The 25,895-nt window shown below is 34.3% G+C and overlaps 1 protein-coding gene across 3 annotated transcripts in view; it reads right to left on the reverse strand.

The window, feature by feature from the left end:
- Dpp10 (dipeptidyl-peptidase 10 (non-functional)) overlaps positions 1 to 25,895 on the reverse strand; it is a 1,310,731-nt gene that overhangs the window by 19,897 nt on the left and 1,264,939 nt on the right. For all 3 annotated transcript variants that reach the window (XM_005397695.2, XM_005397696.2, XM_005397697.1), the window contains exons 18-21: positions 24,048 to 24,146; positions 23,871 to 23,940; positions 4,715 to 4,909; positions 3,997 to 4,051 (exon numbers count right to left, since the gene is read on the reverse strand). In XM_005397695.2, the coding sequence (XP_005397752.1) occupies positions 3,997 to 4,051; positions 4,715 to 4,909; positions 23,871 to 23,940; positions 24,048 to 24,146 (419 nt within the window). The remainder of the gene's footprint in view (positions 1 to 3,996; positions 4,052 to 4,714; positions 4,910 to 23,870; positions 23,941 to 24,047; positions 24,147 to 25,895) is intronic.

Raw genomic sequence — 25,895 nt, forward strand, 5'->3', positions numbered from 1 at the left:
AAAAAAACAACTTCATCATGATTAAGAAAAAGATACTTATAATTTTGCATATCTAGAAGAAACTAGAGAACCTAAAAGAAAAAAATAACTTTTAAAATATATGAAAATATTAACACATCTTAGCTTAAAGATTTCCCTAGGTGATTTACAGATTTAGCACAATTCACACCAAAATTCCTGGAGGTTATCTTTTTTTTTTTGAATTACAATGTAGTATTCTAAAACTGATAAGGAAATAGGATGTATATTTATGAGACGAACTTTGAAAAGGAGAACAAGGTAGAAAAAATTATCAGATATTTAAGATATAAGGATGAATTTTATAGTTGTCTATTGTATTTAAATTAAATATTTTTAAAACGGAAGAACAGGTAATTTTGAGCCTAGAACATGTTTACTGTTATTTAGAAAATTTCAATATGAAAGTGTTCATCTGCTGTATAGTCTGAATGCTCTATTTATCACATGTGTGTATATACATGAATATTATTGATACATATATATATGCACCCATAAACAAATGAAAACATTCTCAGTATTACTTGATCAGTGAGTTCAAAATGAAAATAAAACAAATACTTCTCTTCATTGATTAGAGTGACTTAAATTCTTTTTGTTTTATTTTTTGTTTGTTTGTTTTTTTACAGTACCGGGAATAAAACTCACGACCTTGCGCTTGCCAGGCAGGCGCTGTGCCACTGAGGTAAATCCCCAGCCCCCTGAGTGACTTAAATTTAAAAGACCACTAATATTAGTGAGGATGTTGAATGCTTGGAAACACTCCTCTGTTGCTGTTGGTGAAGTAAAATATTGCGAATTTTGGAAAAATAGTTTGCTTTTCCTTGGAAAAGTAAATGCGGCCTTAGCATATGATTCAATTATTCTACCCCTACCAAGAAAAATGAAGATATATGTCTACAAAAAAATGTGTACACAAATGCTTACTGCAACTCTGTTTGTAGGTACAAAATCTAAAAGTACAAATATCTAGTAATATGTGAATGGATAAACAACTTGCTCTAAAGTTATAAAGTGAAATATTTTTTGGCAATAAAAATGAGCAAATCAAAAATTGTATTTAGAAAAAAGAAAGAAAGAAAAGCATTACCAAATCAATCCTGATGAATGGAAGAAAGAAATAAACAAGTAAAACAGACAGTAGGTGCATGATACTGAAAAAAGAATGTTTAAATGTATTGGTAATCATACCAAGTGTAAATGGATACAATTGTCAATTAAAAAGAAAGGGAAAATTACGGATGTATGTACATACAGGATAGCTAGCACAGTTTTACTACTGACTTCTATCACTTTACTGAAAGGAACAGTTGATGATGATTTATTTGATCCATCTTGCATGTCTCTGTTTTCCTGAGAAATCACTTTGAAGATATCAATACATAATACAACAATCATTGTTAACTTCCTACCACTTTGTCTGTAATTCAATATTGCTTGTATTGTTCTTATGATATTTTGTAAATGGATGTCTGTTAGTATGTTTTCCTTCTTTTATTTTTAAAATAAATTTAAAAATAATTGTCAGTTAAAATACAGAAATCATCAGAAAGAGAAAATCATCTTTGTCTTGTCTTTTTTTACAGGTACACTTAAATCATGAAGGTATGGTTTGAATACATAAGATGCAAATTCTTATAATCACTAAGTACCATTCAAAAAGATACTGGTGTCACAATTATTTTTTTCTGCTTTGTTGATTAAACTCAGGGCCTACTGAATGTCAGGTAGGCACATGACTTCTAAGCTATCATGTCAGTTGGGTGTTAAAATTTTAGTACAAAAAATCATCTCTAATGCAAAAAAATCAATAAAGGGAAATGCAAGCAATAAAAAATTCAATATGCCCAGAAGAGAAAACAATTCTTAATTGTAGGGAATGGATAATTGATTTAAAGCACACATATTAAAAATTAACCTAATAACGAAAAACTAAATATTTCACCATGAAAATGGGATTTTTAAAAAATATACCTTTCAGAAATTAAAGACAGTCTGATTCATTAATGTTTACAGTGAAACATTATGATGGGTAAGTTTCATTAAAACAACATTCACATGACCCCAAAACTTAGGGTTAGGCACACATATAAGCTTTAAAAATTATTGTCTTCTCATATTATAAATCAACTGATATTTTAGCCTTTCAGTTATTCAAGCCAGTTATCTTATCAGAATGCAATAATATGCAAATTCTATAAAAGAAGAATATCAAAATCAAAAAGTAAAACCAACTCATAACGAGACAGGGTGATGCAGGTTTATAATCCCAGCACTCAGCAGGCTGAGGCAGAAGAATTACCAGGAATTGGAGGCCAGCCTGGGCTACATAGCAAGGGGTCTGGACTACACGGCCATACTCTATCTCAAAGCAAAATGAAACAAACAAAACAACCAAAAGTAAAAGAAAATTAATAGAAATCTAATTGACAATCAAATAATTCAGAAAAAAATAGACTTATTTTGGAAATGAAGAAGTACTTATAATACATACTGATAACATTACCAGAGGAAAAAAGAAAGAATTATTTCTAAAGGAGTTCATATCCAACTCCTATATTTGAAAGGAAGAATGCTAAAAATATTATAACTTCAGCATTCAATTTAATAATTGAAGATCAGAACAGATATAAATGGTAGAAAAAATAATGGTAAGGGTAGAAATTAATGAAATTTTACAAAGCAATCAAGCCAGAAAATATGCTTCCTTGAAAAATGAGGAATGATGGGAAGAAGATTTTGCAAATAAGGAGGGGAAGACGGGCTGAAGGGGGTGGGGGCTGGGAAAAAAGAAGAACTAAGATATCTTTATGGATACAAACTCCATATGATGAATGTGATCTTTATGTATATCTATGTGTTTCAGTAAAACTGATTTAAAAAGAAGAATGGTGGGAAGAGCAATAGAGAGCATGTGTTTCTCCATGAGTGCTATAGCAAAATCAGAAAAGCACTGAACTGTACTGGGAATTAAAACATGTCACTACTTCCATTAGTGGATGAATATAAACAAATGATATCATGTACTACTGTTTGCAAATATTCTTGAAAACTTACATAAAATTAAAAAAAATCCTTTTCAGGCACTGACTCCAAAAGAAATAGAAAAACCTTCATAGTCTTTAAACAGTTCGATAATTTTAAATATTGATTAAAAGTTTTTCCAATAAAGAATAGCCAAAGATGCTTCCGCACTCTAACTAAATTTTAAAACAAATCATTCCATCCAACAGAAAAGCAAAAGATCACTTGTACCCATTTTATGAGTTCTGCACAATTGCATTTAATACTGAAATAAAACAAGTACAGTCCAAGAAAACAATTCAAGGTCTATTACTATAAGTCTTAAGACCGACATTGTTCTTTTATATGCTAGGAAGTCCAATTTCTAATTCATAATCCAGTCACCAATGTTAGTAATTGTTCAGTTGAAATGGAATATTATTTCCATTTAAAACAAATTCATTTTTGTTGCTCTTTGTTTATATTCTATGTTACCCTGCATGTTTGAATTATCAGGTCTGACAGTCCTGAGGTTTATTATCTCCAAGGCAATGATTTGGGGATGCAATGTTAGTCTTTGAACTTTCTAAACCTGAGGCTTAAAGTCTCCATAATTCCAAGGTAAAATCCCAATTCCTTAGCTGATGTGGGTGACCTCTAAATTCTATATCCAGTTTCTTATTGTTCTTATTTTGCATCGATCCCAAATGTAAATTTAATTATAGGCAATATTTTATTTATTGTTCTGCAAGCATGCTTTTCTTACTAACACTGAACATTTGCTTCAGACTTTTCTCTCTCATCTCCGAATGATCACACAGTTCACGGTCCACTTTATCTGAGTCACTTTACAACATTCTGAATCTTCTTCAAATTTTTATGAATGACTCTGTAGCTTAGTTGGTGCTTTATCCTTATTGATGCATAAAGGAAGTACAACCCAGAAATATACCAAGCAATATTTCTACTCTTTACCTTTCCAAAGATGCTTAATCTTTTGGAGTCAATATATGGCAATTTCAGTAAAAATCTGCAATGAAAAAAAATGTAGGCACATATTCTTGAATTAAATGCACATGTGAATTTAGCACACACACACACACACACACACACACACACACACACACTGCCTCACTGACTGTAGCTCTATTCATGTGGAAAGTTTTAATATTCCAAAACCTTGATACCTACAGTGGTGGCCTACGAGTTTGCTTTCTCCTGGGAACTTGTTATAAATGGAGAATCTTTGGCCACATTGTAGCCGGATTGGGTTACCATCTATACCTAACAGTATCCTAGCTAATTTCTATGTAATTTTCTAAAGAACCTACAAGCTTTCTTAGTTAATTTTTCCATGCTAATGTGATAATAGTAACTGTAATCCTTAAAGAATTAGAATAAACTGCTCATGTAAAAGACATTAAGGATTATAGCAAATAAGTAATACATGGTATAATGTCAGTCTCATTTTCATAAATCCAAAGTAAATTATAATTTCTGAAAGGAAATACAGTCATTCATTTATTATACCACTAAGTTTGATACATGTTTGAATAAAATACAATAGAACTATGCGCTTCAATTAGGAAACTGCTCAGTCACTAAAATAGTAAGCTCTCAATCAATTAGTAGTCATATGTCTAGATTCTGTCATTATAGAAAAAAGACAACAGAAAAATATGCACCCACTTACTTCACAGCTGCTATTTGATCCTTTACTTCTACTGAACCTAATCTTCGGTGAATTTCCTGTAAAATCTTTAGGCCCTGGAATCCACTTCCTCTGCCATCAAATCTTGCTACGATAACATTATCCATGTCAACAAGGACAGAATCCCAGTCAATATGGAATTTCTCTGAAACCAGCTGGCCTCCTGGTTCTTCGTCCCTGCAAATGGCAATAGACTGGATCAAAATAAGAACAACTGATAAGCTGGTACAAGCTGTAGATTTCACACTGAGTAGTTGGCAAATGTTACACATAGGGCCTATGTTGGCTTTTTAACTTTTTCTTTAAATTCTTCATGATTAAACATATTCTTCTGTAAAATTTAAGTGCAAAGTTCCCTGAACAAAATAAAAATATGTCTTAAAACTGCACAGTAGAATTTAGTTTAACTCATTTTTCAAAGGGGAAAAATGACAGCACATGGCATGTTCCATAGACATTTCTAAAGGGTGATTGTGATGTTAATAGGTTGACACTGGATTTCTCAGGCGTGTTTGAGAAATGTCTTGTGGATGGGTTATAGGGATTAAAGGGTCTCATGGAGAGCAATTTCAATTATGGAAACTTGGTAATAATTTAACAAGAAATGTACAACCCTAAAGAACATTGAACTCAAAGAGAAATATTGCGTAAATATCTCCTGAGGATTTCTCTCCCATCATTTTAGAATTTGCATTGAGAAGTTAAGGAAATAGTGAGAAAAATTCTATCTAAATAGTACAGTTGACAGAAGGAAAGGAACCACAGACACACACATTTGAAAAATTTGAAAGCTAGATATAAAGAAAGATACACAAATTATAAAACAGAAACTTTCCAAAGGAAAAAAATGGAACAATTTTAAAATGTCACATTGAAATATTGTCTACTATTCTGTTTTCTAGAATACAGAAAGGCTAAAAATAGTAGACCCATAAACTCATATAGATATCTTATTTACTCTATACTACAAAAATTCAATTATCCTTTTGAGGAGAAGGTTGTCTTTACATAGCTTATTACATTTGTTATAAATAAACATTATAAACAAACTATGCCCAGAAGCTTCTTAACCAGGACTCCCTTTCAAACTTTCTTAACTTTCTAGGTGCAAACTTAGTACAGTTCAACGAGGTCATGGTCCATATAATAAATTTGAAGAGTATTAAAACACCCCACTCTAAAGTGTTTTCCATTGCGAGTGAAGTGGCAGCCCAGAAATCCCCACCTACACACTTTTCAAGGAACACACACCAGCGTCTGTCTCCTATCTTCAAGTGTATGGAGATGTTAATCTGTGGAGAACTGTCTAGATGGCTCTCCTTGAAAGAAAAGCATTTGGCCTACCTCCGGTATTGATATGTACAGAACTGACCAGGACATTTCCTTATCTCCTTAGTTGGCTTTAAGCAATGAAATGGGTCTAGCAGAGGTGCTGATGTGTAGTCTTTGAAGAAATGAGACAGGTCTGTGATTTCCTGCCTATAGCTCCCAAGTAACGTGTGAACTAGGTGAAGTGACGCCACTGTTGGCAGAGAATGATCCTTGAGAAAAGAGGCTATGACTTCTCAGGGCATGGATTACACATCAGAACTGATGCATTGACCTCCAAACTCTAGATACTGCCCCAATCTGTGCTATGCAGATTACTCTTTCTGCATATCTTTCTCTGCTTACTGCAGAGGAGATTTCAGGCCTTCTGCCGAGTCCAGCTCACAGCACTCATGTACTTCCTGCCAATGTCACAGTCACTCATCCCTGAGTCACTCCCCTCTTCATGAATGAATAAAACCCAGTTCTGCCCTGGGTGGAGGACTTTGTTCTGGTTAGTCATCATCCTCACTGGACTTAGGGCTTCCTTGGTTCCTCACAACTATAAATATGCCTTAATGTGTTTATTTTCACTAGGGGTTGCACTAGAAGTGGTAGATTGGAATTAACTTGCTAGAATTCCAGTAACTTTTCCATGCGATTACCAATGCGAACCTCTCTGGACCTTGACGAGATCCAGAGGAGCTTTCTATATTTACCCAGAAGCACCAATGCATAAACCAGTCCCCATAGGAAGCTTTTAGTTTACAAATGTCCTAAAGTAAATAATGAACTTCTGCAATAGATAGAAATGAGATATAAAAGTTATATGGACCTCCTAAGTTAGGCACAGGAGCAAGTAGGCAATACAGAACATGCTTGAGCAGTTATTCAGTGATGTCTTGGGCTGAACCGTGTTCTCTCAAACTTCATAGGCTGAGTCCCTTATACCCAATACATCAGAGCGTGATTTTATTTGGAGATGCAGGTTTAAAACAAACAAGAAAGTTAAAACAAACCTAATAGGGTGCATCCTAATCCTATCTGACAGGTACACCTATAAGAAGTAGAAATTTGGACACACAAGAGACCTTGGAAGTGGACGTGTGTAGAGAACATCTACACAAAGGGGTGGTGAGAGTGTGACCATCAGCAAGCCAATGACCTGAGGCTTCAGAGGAGACTGACCATGCTGGCACCCTGATCTTAGATTCCAGCCTCTGGAACTGTGGGGAGAAAATTAATTCCTCTAGTTTAAAGTAAAATACCCACTAAGTAGTAGTTAGCTATGACTGTCGTATCAAACTAGAAGAAATGTCTCCTGTGGTTTAAGCATTTAAGATCAATTATCTTATTTACTCTACACTACAAAAATTCAATTATACTTTTGAGGAGAAGGTTGTCTTTACATGGCTTATTACATTTGTTATAAATAAACATTATAAACAAACTATGCCCAGAAGCTTCTTAACCAGGACTCCCTTTCAAACTTTCCTAAATCTAACATTTAACAGCGATCTCTACTCACTCTACATTCCCTCTATATCTGCCTGTTCTTTTTCTGCTTATGACCTTAGAGTTAAAATTTTTACATTTGAATGTTATTTTAAATATTTTTTCAATCTTATCTCAATCAAAAAATTGGGACTTAGTTACTGTACATATCCATGTGCTTTTAAATTAGAATTTTAATTTCCTCATTAAGAATGAAGGCTGTTTTCTTTTCATTTCCCCAGGGAGTACTCATATTTCCTGTCTAACGCTTGAGAACCGACATGCATGGTGGTGCTCGTAGAGCTTCTGGGATATGTAGGACACAGCCAATGCCTATTGAACTGGACCCTTTCGGAGTAAATAGGCTCACATGACACTTAAAATGGCAAGGCTTTAATCTTTATGTAAAGATACTATACTTTGAAGATTGGGGATTTCCTGCAAATATGATTTAAAAAGGACAAGAATGATTAACTGTACCCTTTAACACTAAACCATGAGTGTACCAAAGTTTGAGTGTCATTTTCGTTCTGAGCATGGGCAAGAAACTGGAATTCTGAGACTTAGGTTACTTATCAATAATAATAGCTAAACAGTAAACTGTGTCTTCTAAGGATATTTTGGTAAATATTAAATGGCGTAATGTCATTGAAAATACTTAGTGAAATATAATGAGCAAAAGAGCTATTAAATTTACAGAATAAATACTTTTTACTCTTTTAATGTTAAGCTTAGGCAAAGCATATTTCTTTACAGTTCAAAGTAGAGTGGAGACTTATCTAAAGTATTTTTGCTAGTTGTGCAGAAATTAAACTGGTCAATATCTTCAGATAAAACACAATTTTTATATTGAATGAGCTATTATGACAGAAGGATCCAAATTTCTAGTTGGACCAATGGTGTCAGAGCCTTAAGGAATGTAAAACTTATAATCAGTAGATTCTCTAAGGTGATTAGCTGAGTGTTAGCTTTTAAGGTAGGACTGTTCTGCTTTAAATTCTGTCAGCACTGCTAAGGTAATGTAAAATGTTTTGTTAAATTGAAAAATGTAACTTTCCAATTTATGATCTACTGTATTGTTCTTAGCTATTTTGGGAGCTTTCACCTTCCCAAAATATGTATAAGTCATACATTTTATGGCAGGCAAATGAGTTATTATAAAATACAATAAAATGTGGCACACTTGTCAAAATTATAATTAGCAAATTAGTACAAATTTTTTAAAACTAAAACCTTCATTCTGAAATTTGTGCTTTTAACACAGACAAAAAGGAAATTTCATTCCTTTATTCTCTGCTCTAAATTGCCATTTTAACTGCAGCCTTATATTTCTAAGCTTATAATGTTTGAATTCAAAGTGTTATTAAAATATTCTAAGCCAAAGATTTTGAACAGATTTCCCTAATTGGTATGGTGTTCTTCCAGCTCTGGCGATGATATAGGCATAGCTATTCAAGGTAACTTTAAAAGAAGATGGATATTGATGTTAATTGTAATTTGCCTTTATAATAAACCATCCAGGCACTTGCAGGAATATCATGGTGGTGAATTGCTTATAAAATGTTAGTACAAAAGAAAACACTGGACTTGTTTTATAAATAAAGCCAAACAAATAGTATTCAGTGAGGAAAGAACAGCAAGATACTTTATAGTAGGGAAGACAGAGGGAATAGTTCCAACTCTATATTACAAGTTGGTTCCGAAAGTCATGTTTACAACCGCTATGCACAATTAGGGGAGCACAAATTGAATTCCATTTTTTCCCTGAGCATCTTCATCATTCTCTTTCTACAAAACTGCTTTTTGTCTATGTCTAAAACAACCTCTGGAGACACATAGGAAAAAAAAATATTCCAAAGTTGAGCATGGGGACATAAAAATTTGCTTGAATTTGTGGTAAACAGGATGATTCCAACTGTGTTAGGCAGTGGAAAAGTCACAGTGATATGAACTTATCTGTTTCCTACTACTGGTAACAAAATCAAGTGAAGATGACAGTTTTGTTGGAAGTAAAAGTCTTTAAGGTCAGAATCCTCACTTCCTTCAATACTTTGTGTATTAATATGAATGAAGAGTTCCTGATACAAGGATATAATAAAATGTAGAAGAGTAACAAAACAAAAATAGCCAAGAAAACTTTAAAATGACAGAAAACTCCTCTTTTTTACTTAGGACATCATTTATATTAGAACTGAAGGATAGACATTTGTTCAGATTGCATGCTTATCCGGTGTATTAGATGACACTATAGTGGAAAGTGTGGAATTTAGAAGACAGTGTTTTCAGTTTCTGATTTTGCTACTCATTTACTGAGTTAACTTTAATTATATGATCTTTATAATTATTGTTTAAATTATTAAACAATAAATAGTTAAGATTACAAATAACCAGAAAAGTACTTTTTGTGGGAGGAGTATTACAATGAGTTATTGTTACGCTGTCCAGGCTGGTCTGGAATTCCCAATCCTCCTGCCTCTGCCTCCAGAGTCTTTAGACTTACAAGTGTACACCACCATCCTTGGCTTTACACCCTTGGCTTTTTAATTGACACATGATGTTTCCACATACACTACATTTTAAACAAGCTTTTCCATTTCTCTATAACTTTGGTTATAGCAAATAAAGCAATGTTTTTTAATATATGCACTTTTTATGACTGTTCTACAGCATGACTTTAGTCTCCATATTTATGTTGCATAGGCAATCGCAGTGGAAGCAAGAGATGTAAAGAGAACGGTGCATATCATCTCACTTCTTTCCTACTTTTGGGCCTAGAAGAGGTACAAGGGAGATGTCAAGCGGGAATCACTGAGAACAAAGTATTAAAACTGTTTTCTAGATACTTTAATGATCAACAACCAAAAAATCACAAAAGAAAGGAAAAAGAACAGAAGAGTGTTAAGTTATTAACACAGAAAATTTTCTAAAAAGTTGAACAGTAAACACAGTCTCATTCACCACAGTTCAAGACCACTAGACATCATTGCCTTTGGCTTCTGATGACCCTGAAAAATGCACTGAATGTTTCTTTATCAAAGGTTTTGAATGTTTTTTTAAAAAACATATACTACCTTTAATATTTTACTGTTTTGGTTGACCTCCATATTTCAAAAAGTATTTTGCGTATTTTCCATCTTTCCAATCTTTCTAACTCTGTCTCTCTCCTTTTCCCCATTTTTAATAGGCTAGGCTTTCTCAAGCCATGATCAGTTACCTACTAAAGGGACTATTGTTTGCCTTAAAGGGCATTTGATCCTGGTTTGCTATTTTTCTGGAATAGAAACCTGAGGTTATTTCTTTAACAAGATGCAAAAATTGCACAACTATCATAACAGCATTGAAAGCACAGTCCAGTTCTTTACATCAAGTTATTTATATTTTACCTAGAAGCCAAAAATGAAAGCTTTTTAGCACACAGGTTGAAATGCTGGGCAGCATGGATATTAATGAGCCAGTTCTAAAACTCGAAAATGAACTGTTAGTATTATCCACACGAAATTAACTTCAGAATAAACAGCTTAGACAGCACATGAAAATATCAGAACAAATCCAATAGAAAAGTGCCTCAGGGACATCGCCCAGACAGAAACTGCAATAAAAATGGGTGGAAGCACCAATCTCCTAATCATCTCTGGCATCAAAGTCTTACTACATTAATTCTTGTCCTTTAGCCAATTTCTGTCTGAGATAATTTCTAATGGAGTGAGTAAAGGAGTAAAAGGGAAACGGTTGGAAGATTTTTTCTTTTATATTCTGGGAACAACTACTAAGCTAAAATAGCATTTATTCAATTCCCATGCATTTAGGAGAGAGTCACACTTAAATCATTCACAGTTAAATGATATCTTCACATATTTTATAAACAGATCAAAAGCAAGAGTCTATCTTCATTCTTAGGTGTATATTACTATAAGGTAAATCTCATACAAATTTTATTCATGATAATGCAAAATATCCTATATGCTGAGTTAAAAATTGTAGAATTAATGTAGAGGATAATAGAACAAAGTATATGCATCTCAACAAAAGAAGCAAGTGTAAACTTTCACAACAAAAATGCTTACCCATTTTTTTCAAGGACTAAAATTCAGCATAATAATATTGTGGAATACTGAGATATCCAATACACAGGGTAGACTATATCCCAGGGATTTCAGGAGATTCATAATACACAAGTGGATGGCCAATCACAAACTTTGAATCTGCATTTAACTCTAGGTAAGGGATCTTTACAAATTTAGTAATCTAGTGTGGTCATAAAATATCTTTTTCTAACTTTCTAATAATCCTTTAGTTGGATTCTAAAAATCAACTTATCAATAAAGTGTGACTAAGCACATAATTTTTAACCTTAGCATACTTTGTTGGGTCCATTGAACAAGAATAATAACCCTTGTGCAAACTATGTTCAGGTTCTAGTTGGGGAACCATTTTACAATTTAATAAACTGAAACACAGGTAGATAAAAATATTATAAACTATAAATGAATAAATAATTGCAGGTTGTTTAGAGAAAACAATTCTGAGTTGATCTCATCAAAATATTCATTTAAGAACTTTGGCTTGTGAGCAATTATTTCTGCAAAACAAACAAAAATTGGAATTCTAGCCAGAATAAGATTAAAATTTAAGGTACTGAACATCTCTTTTATTTATTTAGTAAGTTTCAATTCTTGGTCTTTTCTGAATTAACATCACATCACATTGTTTGAATGCCTTTATCCCTATAATTATTTAAAGAAAGCAATAAAAGCCCAAAAGTTTAATTTATTTCTATATTGTCACCTCTTAGTGGGTATCTGATAATACAACCTACCACTTCCAATCCTTTGGTGTCCTCACTTTTATAAGTGGGAGTATATTTACCATGTTGTAATCAAGGTATTGTGAGCAAAAAAAAAAACAAAAGCAAAACTCTTGCTTTCTAAAATATAGATAGGTATTTTAATTTCCTTATAAATTATGATCAACATGGATATACACATATAATTTATAAATTAAAATATATATATGCATATTACTTTTATCATTTTAATTCTCAAAAGTGCAGGATGTTCTGTCCCACATTTGCAACAACAAGAAGGTAAACAACACTGTGAAGTCTATAAATATCAATAGTTGAACACAGGATGGTTCCTGCATAGCTCTTTCAAAGACAACATTCAGAGATAATCAGGAATACCCTCTCTCACAATTACAGAGGAGAACTTCTTAGCATATCAAAGACTTTAAGTAAAACCTGAACACAAACAAAAGCACTTTTCTGTGGGATGAACTGTGACTAATTCAGCAGCTTCCAAAATCTCCCTTTGTGTTAGGCTTTTGGTAGCAGCTGAGAGTTCTGAACATGAGGTTGTGAGGATGTGGACTCAAGTAGTAAAGCAATGAAGACAGCTACTCCTAAATCAGGTTTATAATTTTTGCCTAGGGAAAAAAAAGCCCTCAATAAAAAAAACCGCAAATGCCCCCTTTAATGACAAAAAGGATTGACTGATCCTAGATAAAAACATTAAATATAAATTAAACAATAAATGTTAGTTAAGACTTTATTAGTATTTTAATGACTTTTTATTATTGAGTTGTGGTTGTGTTTAAAAAGTTAAACAGCCTTGAGCTTCTTCCTCGGTCTCTTTTTCTCTGGAAGATAGACCTAAGATAAGATAAGACCTTTGTAATTTATAGAGTGCGATTTTTCATGCTTTCTAATTTTCTGAAATTTATGCACAGTGTTGAAGGAAAAAAGTGTATACTTCTAAAATAGCTTCTCAACATTACTGGTATCTCTTAACTATTTTATCTATATGTTATGTAGCCTTGTTTGGCTTAGAACTCAATGTTTTCTTATATAAGGCAAAGGGAAGAATATAAAATAGCACAGTGTAAACAGGACACTCATGTGCTCCTCAAATTTGGGTTTCTTGGGGTGTCGGGGACCACAGATTACACACTGAGCCCAGAGGATGTTCCAGGCCATCCTTGTCCTGCCCTTTGAGCTGGATTAGAATGCGGAAACTCTCTGCGCTCTTCCTGTCACAGCTAATGCTAGTGACATTCAGAGTAAGATAAGACCTGCTGAGAACAGTAAGGATCTTCAAAGCAAAGTAGTAGCAAAAGTAAAGAGTGTTTCTGGAGGAAACTGCAGTCTCTTTACTGCTCCTGTCTGATCCTTGCAAGAATGCTTTGTTCTTCTTCCTAGTCCACTGTAATTGCCATTACTGTTCCCGGAAACACACCCTACCCTTCACCCATCTTCCTTGACACAGATGTAGTCAGTAAATACGGGAACCCTGGCTGCCTTGCGGCCTTTCGTTCCCCGTGAACAACTGGTCATCCCAGTTCCCCATCGCATCACCATTTTTGTCTCTTGCTGTTTTTGCTCTGTGCCATACCAGCTTGCAGGACACTGGGGACTCACTGCAGGGATCTGCACTAGTGAGGTTGCCAGTTGATAAAATACTCTACCTTAGTATGTCTAAGTAAATCTTTAAAAGTGAGGTTAAACAAGTAACAGTTTATATTTTCTTTCAGCATATTTTTTAAACAAATACTTTATTATAACAAAAAAATGAGTGATTTCAATGTAGGTTTCTCTCACATTTATGACTCAACAAATGACCCTACAAACCTAAAAATCTAGGTATATTGTGAGGTATTTCTTACAAAAATCTTTCAGTACCCTATCTTTAAGTAAATAGTACTTTTGAGGTAAGTATAGTGGTATAAGCTTGTAATCTCAGGCTGAGGCCAGAATCATAAGTTTAAACTCATCCTAAATGATTTAGCAGTTTAGTGATTCCCTGTATCAAACACAAAACAAAACAAAACACTTAAACCAGGCATGGTGGCACAAAATGAATACTCAAATCCCAGCACTCAGAAGGCTGAGGTAGGAGCATCTTCATGTGTTTGAGGCCAGCCCGGGCTACATAAGTGAGTTCAAGGGTAGCCTATACTACATAGTGAGACCCCGTTTCAAAAAAAATTTGTTTTAAAGATGATCTAGAGATGTAGCTCAATGTGTGAGGCCCTGGCTTTGATCTCCAGTAACACACATGCACACATGCACACACAGGTACACACACAGGTATATACATATGTGTACAAAAGTATACAGTACATTTGTATGGTTTAAATAGGATCATGTAATAATCCTATATCATGCATATGAACTCGTATTATGTCATTCTAATGAAATGGTGCCTATCTGAGACCTATATTAAAGGGAGAAAACCATCTAAAATAGTGGGAGTGTGTAACAACGGATTTAAAAGGAGCACTGGAGATAAGAGTAAAAAGGAAGTATTGTATTTATATTTGGATTTATTTTTATTTTGAACATTTCATATTCAAATATGTTATATTAATTTATTATATTTATATTTAACATTTAAAAATATTTAAATTTGGCATTTACTCCTATGGCACTTTCCTGATATATCAATTTTTTGTATACCTTAAATAGCAATAAGAAATGAATACTCACATTTAAGATATATTATCTACAGGTTTTGAATGAATAAGGTTAAGTATGTTGAAGAAAAAAATGATTACCCACATTAAATGATACTGTTATTTCTCTTCAATAATTTTCTGTGTATTACACTGTGGATACATTTTCCATTTATTTAAATTAGGAAGGTTAATAAATGTGGCAAAATTTTAACTTTGAATCTCATTACATAGTAAAGGAGTAATATTGCTCTTTGGAACAAATATTAGGTATTTCTATGGTCCATGTCAGACATATGATATTTTTGGATGAAATTAAAGAAAAAAAATGGGTGTATATTTAGCATGAAACAATAAAAACTCAAATAAGATGAGAGGTTTTGGAATTATATGTTTGTTTACCCTTGAGAAATAAATTATTTCAGACTACCTGATCCGCTCAAAATATAGGAATGTACAAAATGAAGAATATAAAGACATCCTATAGATGATTTATTTCAGTTACAGTTGAGAATCTTATAAAATAGTCTAAACTATGGGCATCCTATCACCTGGGAGGCTGAGGTAGGAGGATTGTTCTGAGTTTGAGATCAACCTGGGCTAAAATTGAGTTCAAGGCCACCCTGAACTGCATAGTGAGACCCTGTCTCAAAAGGACAAAAAAAAAGGTATGAACTGAGAGTTTAATCTCAGTTATATGGAATATTCTGGAATATTCAAAAATTCAGTTATGATTTCTATGATCACCAAAGCATTAACATGATGCATTCCAGAGATTGTTGTGACCTTGAGGTAAGAAGAAAAAAAATCCTTAGGATTTGGATCAAGAAAAGACTCTACTTATTTGGGTCAGTGTTCTTCAGTAATGTGCCAAGAAATTTAACACAGTGCACTATGTAGGCAGGAAGAAGTACATAACACAGGAAGAGTAAAAAGTTTTTTAACCAAAAATAAGTAAAAAATAAATAAATAAAATTTGTGCTCAAAGCCTAATTCTCAGGGAGAATATACATGGTATATTTTATTGCAAATTTCCTTATTTTAGGAGAGGGAAAAGTACTTACCTCACATGATTTTTATGTGATTTAAAATGTCATCTCTCTCTCTTTCTTTCTCTCTCTCTCTCTCTCTTTCTCTCTCTCTCTCTCTATATATATATATAAGTTTTCTTGCACAATAAACAATGGTAGTTAATATTATTAATTCTTACTATTTTAAAGGAAAAGTTCAGTAATAAAATCGTACAGAGAAATAATGAAAATACACATAAAATCTATCAATTTTTAGCTTTATCAAGAAAGACCATAAGACAATGAAGAAACTCACCTCTCATTTTACTAAATGGGAAATTTAACTGTGGATATATTAACTCACCTAAGAGCCTAAATGTATAGTTCACTGAAGTATGAAAAATTTAATGAGTGATAAGAATACCAAATAAAAGTAAGGCATTATTAGAATGTTATGGTTTGTATCTGGGTGTTCCCCCAAAGCCTCATGTGGCCATGGGGCAGGCTTTTAGAGTTTCATTGATTATGGGTGTGAGAGATGTACCCGCCCTGGGGCGGATAGTTTGCATATGTAAGGGAGAGGAACAGGCTGCTTGCAGCCATTCCTGGCTTTTGTGCTTGTTACTTTTGGCTGTGTTCTGCAGCCATGAGCTGTAGCCCTCTGTCATGTGCCACTCTGTCTTTAACCTGCCAAGTACTGACTGAAACCTCCACAAACTGTAAGCGAAATAAACTTTTTCTTCCTTAATTTTGGGCACCAAGTATTTTGTCCCAGCAACAAGAGAAAAGTAGCCAAGACAGAATTTGGTACCAGAGGAATGGGGTCATTGCTGCGACTATATCTGATCATGTGGTTCAAGAGCCTTGTGAAATGGCTTGTGGGAAGAGTTTGGAAAGGTTCAGAAATGTCGCCTGAAAGAGTAGAACGCCTTCAGCTGTTCTGTTTGGGAGATCCTGGTCAAAGCTCAGAAGACCAGAAAGCTGATAAAAATCCTTCCGGTAAAGACTGGGTTCAGGAGATTTCTGTTGGGAAGAAGGAGTCCATTGGTTGTTGGACTCCAGACCATGTATGTGTGTTATGGCTTGGCAGAAAGTTTGTATGCATTTTGCTAGTGTCCAGAGACTTCGCCTAAGACTGAGATTAAGGGTGGCAGTGGACTGGTTAATCTGGCAAAACAAATTTCAAGGCAGCCAAACATTGGGGAAGTGACATGGCTATTGCTGGTGGCTTTTAGCCAGATTTATATTGAGAATCAAGAACAAAGAGCCCAGCAGGATGATTTAAAATGTGAGTTTGACCAGAAAGAAAGCTCCAGTACAGGTGTGGACTGCAAAGGTAGAGCTGAGGAGATCTCCATTGTTGAGAAGGAACAAGAAGATTAAAAAGATGGCATGAGAGCATCACAAGAAGCAGCAAGTCTCCACCCTTTGCAGCCTCAAAACAGCAAAGGTGAAAGACCTTGCCTTGAGAAGAAAGCTGCTGAGCACCATGTTCCAGAATGGCGGCAGCATAGAGGATTTGTTCCTCAGAATTGGAATCAGAGTGCCCAGCAATCCAGGCACTCAACCCCTGTGGCCAAGAGAGAGAAAAACTTGGCTACTTCTCCAGGTGGCAGCAGACCTTGGCATCATCCCCGTGGCCCTGCCTTTAGGTGCATGAAGAATGCAAGAGTTCTGAGGTTTAAGAGGCTTCCACCCAGATTTCAGAAGGCCTGGGAGGCCAGGCAGTGTGCCCCTGAGAGGGCAGTGTGTGAGCTGTGACTGTGAAGCAAAAGGTGATCTGGAGACCTCAGAAGTTTAGGAAAGCCAGGACTGTGGATCATCTAAGGAAAGCTGCAAGGAGGGAACAAAGCGGGCCTAAGAGAGAAGCCGTGGAAGCTGTAACCACCAGAAGTGCCACAGGGGTGGACTCATGCAAGCCCTTTGGAGCTCACAATGTGCCACAGATTGCTTCAGATGCTGGTCATGGAACTATAGGACATAATGTTAGCCCTGCTCGATTTTGGACTTGCTTTGGTCCCAATGCTCTGTGTCCCCTGTTTGTACCTTTTGGAATGGTACTGCTTATTTTGTGCCATTGAATGTTGGAAGTGTTTAACTTTTCATTTGTATGGGGCGGGGGGTCACAGCTAAGAGTTTGCCTTACATTTTGGAGGAGACTTGGGACTTGGATTCTTCAGCAATGCTGCAACTGTTAGGACTTTGGCAACTCTTGCAGATGGACAACATGGTGCTTGTATAAAGGGATGAACATGAGTCTTTAGGGGGCCAGGGGTGGAATGTTATGGTTTGTGTCTGGGTGTCCCCACAAAGCCTCATGCAGTCATGGGGCAGGCTTTTAGAGTTGGATTGATTATGGGTGTGAGAGGTACACCCGCCCTGGGGCGGATAGTTTGCATATGTAAGGGAGAGGAACAGGCTGCTTGCAGCCATTCCTGGCTTTTGTGCTTGTTGCTTTTGGCTGTGTTCTGCAGCCATGAGCTGTAGCCCTCTGTCATGTGCCACTCTGTCTTTAACTTGCCAAGTACTGACTGAAACCTCCACAAACTGTAAACGAAATAATTTTTTTCTTCCTTAATTTTGGGCACCAGGTATTTTGTCCCAGCAACAAGAGAAAAGTAACCAAGACAAATGCCTTAGTGGAAAAATTGTAACAGTGATCATGTGTATCTGGTTTTGGAACACCATCCAATTATTCAGTCAGTATACATTTCTGGACTAGATCATTGTCAGAACTAGTTGCTACAAGGAATATGCAAATGAATGAGAGATTGCTTAATATATGGAATGCACATAGATTGTAAAAATATGTATTTTCTTAAGGTGTTGAAATATGCCCTTAATTAGCCTACAGATTCTTTCCCTAAATACTCACTTCTAAATTATGAATCTTTCTTCACAAAAACTTTGGTCTCACTCAAAAACTAGTGAGAGTCAAGACTTTCCTACAAAGCATATTAAAAATAGTCTCATAAAAATTAAAATAGAAAAGTGTTAATACAATTATTTGGCTCAAGACCTATAATAGAAGAAGTGTATAGCTACAGAAAGAGCTACCACTGGGGAGAGCAGTAAAACACATCAAGGGATAGAAAATTACAGGGAACAGTCACCTTAAAAACTGTATTACAGTAAAATACACATTTCCATTAATCCCTCTTTAAAAACTTCTACTCCATCATTCATGCTACTTTCTGAAGCATTTCAGGAAGTCCTCTTTTGTGAATGTGTTTATGAATTATGATGAAAAATACATTGACTGCTGCTGAGAGCCATCTAATGGGAAAGCAGGCCCATTAAAATATTACTGTGTCATCCACTTTGTTCACCAGATCTGACATCGTGTTACTGCCAGCTCTTCCCCAAAGTCAAAAGCCCTTTCAGTAGATTCAGGACATCAAGACAGCCACACAGCGCAGCTAAAGACATTTGCCTAAGAGAACTACCAGAACTGCTCCAGAAAGTGGCAAGAAAGATGGTACAAGTGTGTTTGAAGTGAAAAGCTCATTCTGAGTTGGTATAATGGCCATGTGTTCTTACTCTAATAAATTTTTATTTAAATACATACTATATTTTTGAATCACACTGTATGCATAGATTTAGAGGGAGGATGGAAAAAAAGCTTCCAGAAGAAAAGTCTTGATGCTAACAAAGAATTCCCTGGGACTCAAGGAAAGTGAATTAGGCAGGAGGGAACACAGGGCCCATCCTTTCCCCTCACTGTGGACCCTTCACAGTCAACTCCCTCTGTCAAGGAGCTGAACTTATGCCCGTATTGTTTCTCTTGACAGAGATAACTGCTCCCACCCAAAAAAAAATGCCTCACAAAATATGCTTTTTTAAAATAATTAAAATTTCCTAGATTTCTTCTTCCATTTCTACCATAGTGCTGACATTTTGTATCTACATTTATTTATTTATCCAGTAAACAGTTGCTGAAGTACATTGCTTTCAGTCTTGAGCTGTTCTAGAACCACAGTTAGTCTGTAAGTTTTCACAAGGTTTGTCTGTGTGCGCAGGCATTGGAAAGATTTACTGAATAAATCTAAAAGTCTATTTCAGGCCTTAAGAGGCTTGTAATTCTTTTTATTTCCCCACACCTATTAACACAGCTTCTTGCACATAAAAATAAGAGTAAATATATATTGTGCCAAATTTCATATACATGAGTTGGGAATAGGAACAATATTAAAAAAAAAGCATGATTTGACATTGCAAGTGTTGAAATGGTTAAGGGAGTATATAGAATTATTGATGAATAGAAAATACTGTGTCGTAAGAATATATCATAATGTTAAACAGAAAGATGATCGGAGAAAGGTATTGCAAGTAAGCATTTGGAGGAAGAAATGGAGGAATAGTCCAGGGAAAGATTTTGACTTCACAGAGACCACAGCAAAAATCCAGGTTGACTGTGTGATGGTCATGCTTCTTAAATTTTCCACTATGGTGAAAGTATTCAGTCCCCATAGACTGACCTGGACTTTGAATAACATGAAACTAGGTAAGATTATGAGAGATCATGACCAAGAGAGGACCTTAAAGCACCACTTCTGAGTCCTATATTGAAGGATTGACAGAAGGGGTCCCAAATCAGCAGAGACCACTTCCTTCCAGGTCAATCTTTCCTTCATACAGTTACAGGGGTCTCCGTCTCATGCATTCAGCACAAAATTTCCAGGTTGCTAACCCACCTCTACAGGTGAATAAAGGACTCAGTCTGTCAGATATTAGATGTACTACATAGAATAGACGTATATGAGTGATACCAAAGTCACTACATCACCTCTCACTGCCATCCTGTAATAGCACTCTATTGCTCGTTGCTAATTGCTCATTCTGAAAAAAAATTAATCATTATTGCTAATTAGAACAGAATATCAATTTGTCACCGAAAAGATGGTTTAATCTTAAGATAAAAAATAAGCTTTAAATTTGGAAAAATTTAAAAAAGTATTAAATAACACTGCATTTATGCCATTCTATCCCATTTGTCTCCAAATGCAAAGGTTTTAGGTGTGATCATGTGATTTGGAAGAATAGATAATTTTATAAATATAAATAGATCATTTTATAAAACAAAAAAGTCCTTTCTTTCATTTTTATATGCCACGTTCATCATAAATTCTGAGAATTTGCCCCTAGAAAACAAAGGTTTGAATAAACTAATATTTAATGTAAGTAGAATCTAAAAACAACCAACTGAACATTATTTAACATTTTTCATTCTTTCTTTCATCAACAAAGTGTAAAGTAATTTCTATGGTTTTGACTACTTTATCTGTTTTTGTAATATCTATTAAGTAACTTTATGGATACTAAATCACACATTAAATATTTATATAATAAACTTAAATACAAAAATGTTACTATCTATCATAATAATTATAATGATAGTTTATTAATCCTTGTTTGTATTTATGGTCTACCAAACACTGTGATTATATATGTATATATGTATATGTATATAATAAATGTTATGCACATCATAATACACTATGTACTTAATGTCATAGTATATCTCAATTTAAAAGGCAATAGAAGTTTAGAAAAATTAAGCCCCATACTTAAAGCTCTAATTTGAACACAATTTTAACTGATTGTAAAAGCTGTATCTTAAATATCTTACTTTTCAAATAGATGAGAATAGCCTTTTCTAGTGAAACCAATATTCCCATTGGCTTCCTGTGCAAGTCCTTACATTTTTTTTTTGTATATTAAAAATCAACTTCACAAAATCCCAAGTCTGATGCCAAAATAAGTTAGCCTGTCTAAGAAAGTACCGAAAAACCTTTAACTATTTTGCTGCCCTATCTCCCCACCACCCATCAGGTGGACCTGAGTGTGGGAGTAACTGTTTTCACATCCACTGGCATAAATGAGTCACACTTCAAGCACCATCAGTTCCTTTCCCTTTCATTTTGAAAGTCAGCATGTCTTGAGGGATGCGTAGTAGGGTCCCTTTCCCCTGGGAATCTATTTTTCAGTGAATCAAAGGAACAATATTGGCCCTGTCACACAGCGGTAAAGTGTTTGCCTAGCACATGTGAAGACCTGGTTTGAACTCCTAGTTCCATGAAAAACAAAACAAAACCATCTCTTGTCCCAAAGGGAGAGATTAAAGAAAATAGTAGACTGAATTCTTTTTTCCCTTTTTGTCATATTTTAATGGCTTAAGTATTTTTGTCAAGAAATGTGGTGCATGTACACACACACACACACACACACACACACACACACTTAAGTTGGAATGAAAGAACACTAGATAAAAAAAGAAAGAGCCAAAGGAATAAGTAAAACAAAATAACAACTCAGAAGTGTTTGAGAAAGACATGGAAGTGAGAAACTATGTGTGATCGAGAGATAAACTTAAGTCCTTTGTAGAAAAATAGATGCACCTTGGGATTGCAATGTTAAGTGACCTAAATCAGACACAAGGCTTGAATAGTATATGGTTTCTCTAATATGAAAAACACAAATTATAAAAAAAGAGCAAAAGAAAAGATAGGTAATACGAAGTAAGAAAATAGGTCTTTCTCAAATGGGATGAGGGTCAATGGATGGAGCAAGGAGAGGGGTTTATAAAAGTAATTAAGATGTGTTTTGCACATGCACGAACCTCACACACATTACGTATCTCAAACATTTACTAGTGAGAAATAATTTTTTAAAAGCTAGAAGGCAACACTGAAGTCAGAGAATAGTAAGTACTATAATATTTCCATTTTACTTGGGCTACTATAATGAACTGACAGTGCTATTTATAAAAAGGAAAAGAAATTATAATTCTGATTATATAATTATATGAATCATATGTCTCAGGCACTGTGCAAAGAACTTTATATGTTGTATTTCATTGATTCTATGAAGCAGTGATAAAACATGGCTTGCATTATAATGCTCACTTTGTAGTTAAAGAAACAGAGCCTTGGAAGAGGCTATGTAATTTGCTGATGGACATAAAGTTATTAAGTGCCAAACTAGACTTGGAACTCTGGCTGTCTCATTCCCGGAATGAATATTTATCCTTTTCTCCCAATAATCACAAGAAATAATATTATTAGCATTTTTACTGTTCTTGCTAATGCACTAAATATAACTCTGGACAATTTTAAGTACTGTGCTAGCAATATTCTACCTGGACTCTTAATAAGAAAAATAACCAATAACTCTTATAAATACAATGTTAAGTCAATATTAACTTAGTGACCCATTAGATGTTAGGGGGCTCCCTGCCTACATCTACAAAGTAACTATATGACCTCATAGAAAGTGTGAGTGACTTCAAACTCCAAAGTTAATGTAAAGGATGAAATTTCAAGTCAGTTCTCTTTGAGCATGGGTGCTGTGTTCCTCTGGCCATGAGTCCATGAAGGAACAATGACAGGACACAAACATGGCCAATTGTTTCAGCAGTGGAAAAGCACTTTCCTTCATTGTTATAGGAAGAACTGCTTAAGACCATAAGGCTTGGGCTGGGGATTTAGCTCAGCTGCACAGCACCTGCCTGGCAAGCGCGAGGTCATGAGTTCAGTTCCTGGTACCAGAAAAAAAAGAAAAAGAAAAAGAAAAAGAAAAAGAAACAAAAAAAAAGACCATAAGGCTTGAGTAATTGTTCCACAGACATCCACATCCCAAACTATCTGGTGTCACTTTCCTAGAGATAGGATCAGATTCTTTATGGGGGTGGAAGATGTACCAAAAGTTACATCCTTATATGCAAAGCAGTGATGGACTCCTTAGAGAACTCATGCAACAAACAGTGCCCTGGTAAACTACACATATAAGATTCCTGTTTATTTCATCAGAATGTTGCTATTTGCAGCACAATTATGAATCATTAGTCCTTTTATTTCAAAAACAAGTAAAATACTTACATTATTAATAGAAGAGCGTACTGATTCCGTTCCGTAAAATCTCTGGGTAAGGACAACTGTAAAGGAAGTTCTTTTAAAGAAAGAGCAAAATATTAAAGATGTGGAATCATTTATATACAAAATTATAAGATGCAGAAGAAGTTGTCTTTGAATAACACAGCATGCATAAAACTTTACCATATTCATCAATATGAACTATTTTAATTTCTGACTTCACTGTCTTCTTCTTTTGGAGAGCTTGCTTCAGCATAGAATTGTTTTCCAAAATAAAATAATCTGTAAACCAAAAAGAGCAGTATAAATAGCTAATCCCTGTACATTAATCAAGAATCAATGAGACACGCCAAAAGATTATGCAGTTAGCATTTGGCAGGCATTCTGCTAGGTACTCTTACAATTTGTTTCCCAAATTACTCAACAATACTCAAACTGAACTCCTTTACTATAGTAAAATTTTCTCAGTTTGCTCTTATATATTAGAATTAGCAACCACATCTCCAAAACAAAAATTGGAACATGTTCTATCTCATTTAAGACTACAAAAAGGAAAATAAAATTATCTAGTATCACATAGGATGAAATTTGTAATGTGTAGATAGCAATACAAAAGCTCAGGGTAAGAGAAAAATTTAGACATCAGAAACAATACAGAAATGACAGAGATAATATAATTTCCAGAGAAGAACATTAAAACAGCAATTCAAATTATACCTTAGCTGTTAAATAAGATAGAGAATATTAGGTATTCCTAGAAACAAACACTATGAAATATAAAATACATGAGGACTACACAATCTACAATGAAAAACACACTGAGTGGAATTCATAGAATATTAAATGCAGTGGAAAATCGTAATGAATTTGACAGTGTGATAACACAGAATTTTGAAGATGAAACACAAATATTTGACAAAACATGAAGACAAAATAGATGAGTGAGTTGTGTAAATTTATTTTCTTTCTGTCTCAAAATTTAGGTTTTAGAAACTTGGTTGATGAATATCCTTTATGTTGTTTTCATTGCATTGGATGGGGTTATTTTATGTCCTGTTTTTTAATGTGGACTTCACTGAGTTGATCTTTTGATAATCTGTAACCTGGATACTTGTACTGGATAATTTGTACTGTTAAAGTTTTAATAAACTTTAAGAAAATCAAAACAAACAATAGTACCTCATGAAGGAGCTTCCATAGCTGTGTAGAAGTTTCCATTAAATTTATCTGTCTATCTATGTATCTATCTATCCATCTATATATCTATGTTTGAGGAGATTATACATACTAAAATAGTGAAACTTCAAATTCATGGTCTATGTCTGTTTGGTTCTTTAGTATTTATTCTACACGTTATATAGCTTTCATTTTAGGGTGGCTTATATATTTCATTAGATTTATTCCCAGATACTGTTTAATTTTTAATCAAAATTTATAAAGTAATTGAATTTTGTACATTGATCTATATTTGAAAATGATGAATTTACCTTACTCTAATAATTTATTTTATATGTGTGTTCCATAGACTTTGTTTCTTGCTTTTATTTTGCAGACAAGTATGCATTCTGCAATTGAAAGTTGTACTATACATATTTCTTTCTCCTATCTATTGACCTTGTTAAATTCTCCATCACAGTGTTTTACAGAGAAGTGAAAGCTGTACATTTGGAAGCTTTTAGTACTAGGGAAGAGTCTTGGTTTTTCCTCATTAAACACGATTTTACAGCATTTCTGTGGATATCACTCGTCAAGTGAAGGAATTTATTTCTTAGTTTTACATTGCTGATTAATTTCATTATTAATGTGTTATTGTTATTTGTCAAACTTATCAAATGCTATTTTCCTAAATATTTTGAGATGTCATTGAAATATGGTGAATTAGATTGATTGCTTATTGAATGTTACAGTGGATTCCCTCAGTAAACCTTATGTGATCATAATGTATAACCCTTTTTATAAATTGCTGAGTCTAACTTGCTACTATCAAGAAATTTTGGATTTAAATTCATGAGAAAACCTTAAGAATTTTCT

This window comes from Chinchilla lanigera, unplaced genomic scaffold (genome assembly GCF_000276665.1).
Source record: "Chinchilla lanigera isolate Chin_1 unplaced genomic scaffold, ChiLan1.0 scaffold00058, whole genome shotgun sequence".
Classification (NCBI taxonomy): domain Eukaryota; kingdom Metazoa; phylum Chordata; class Mammalia; order Rodentia; family Chinchillidae; genus Chinchilla; species Chinchilla lanigera.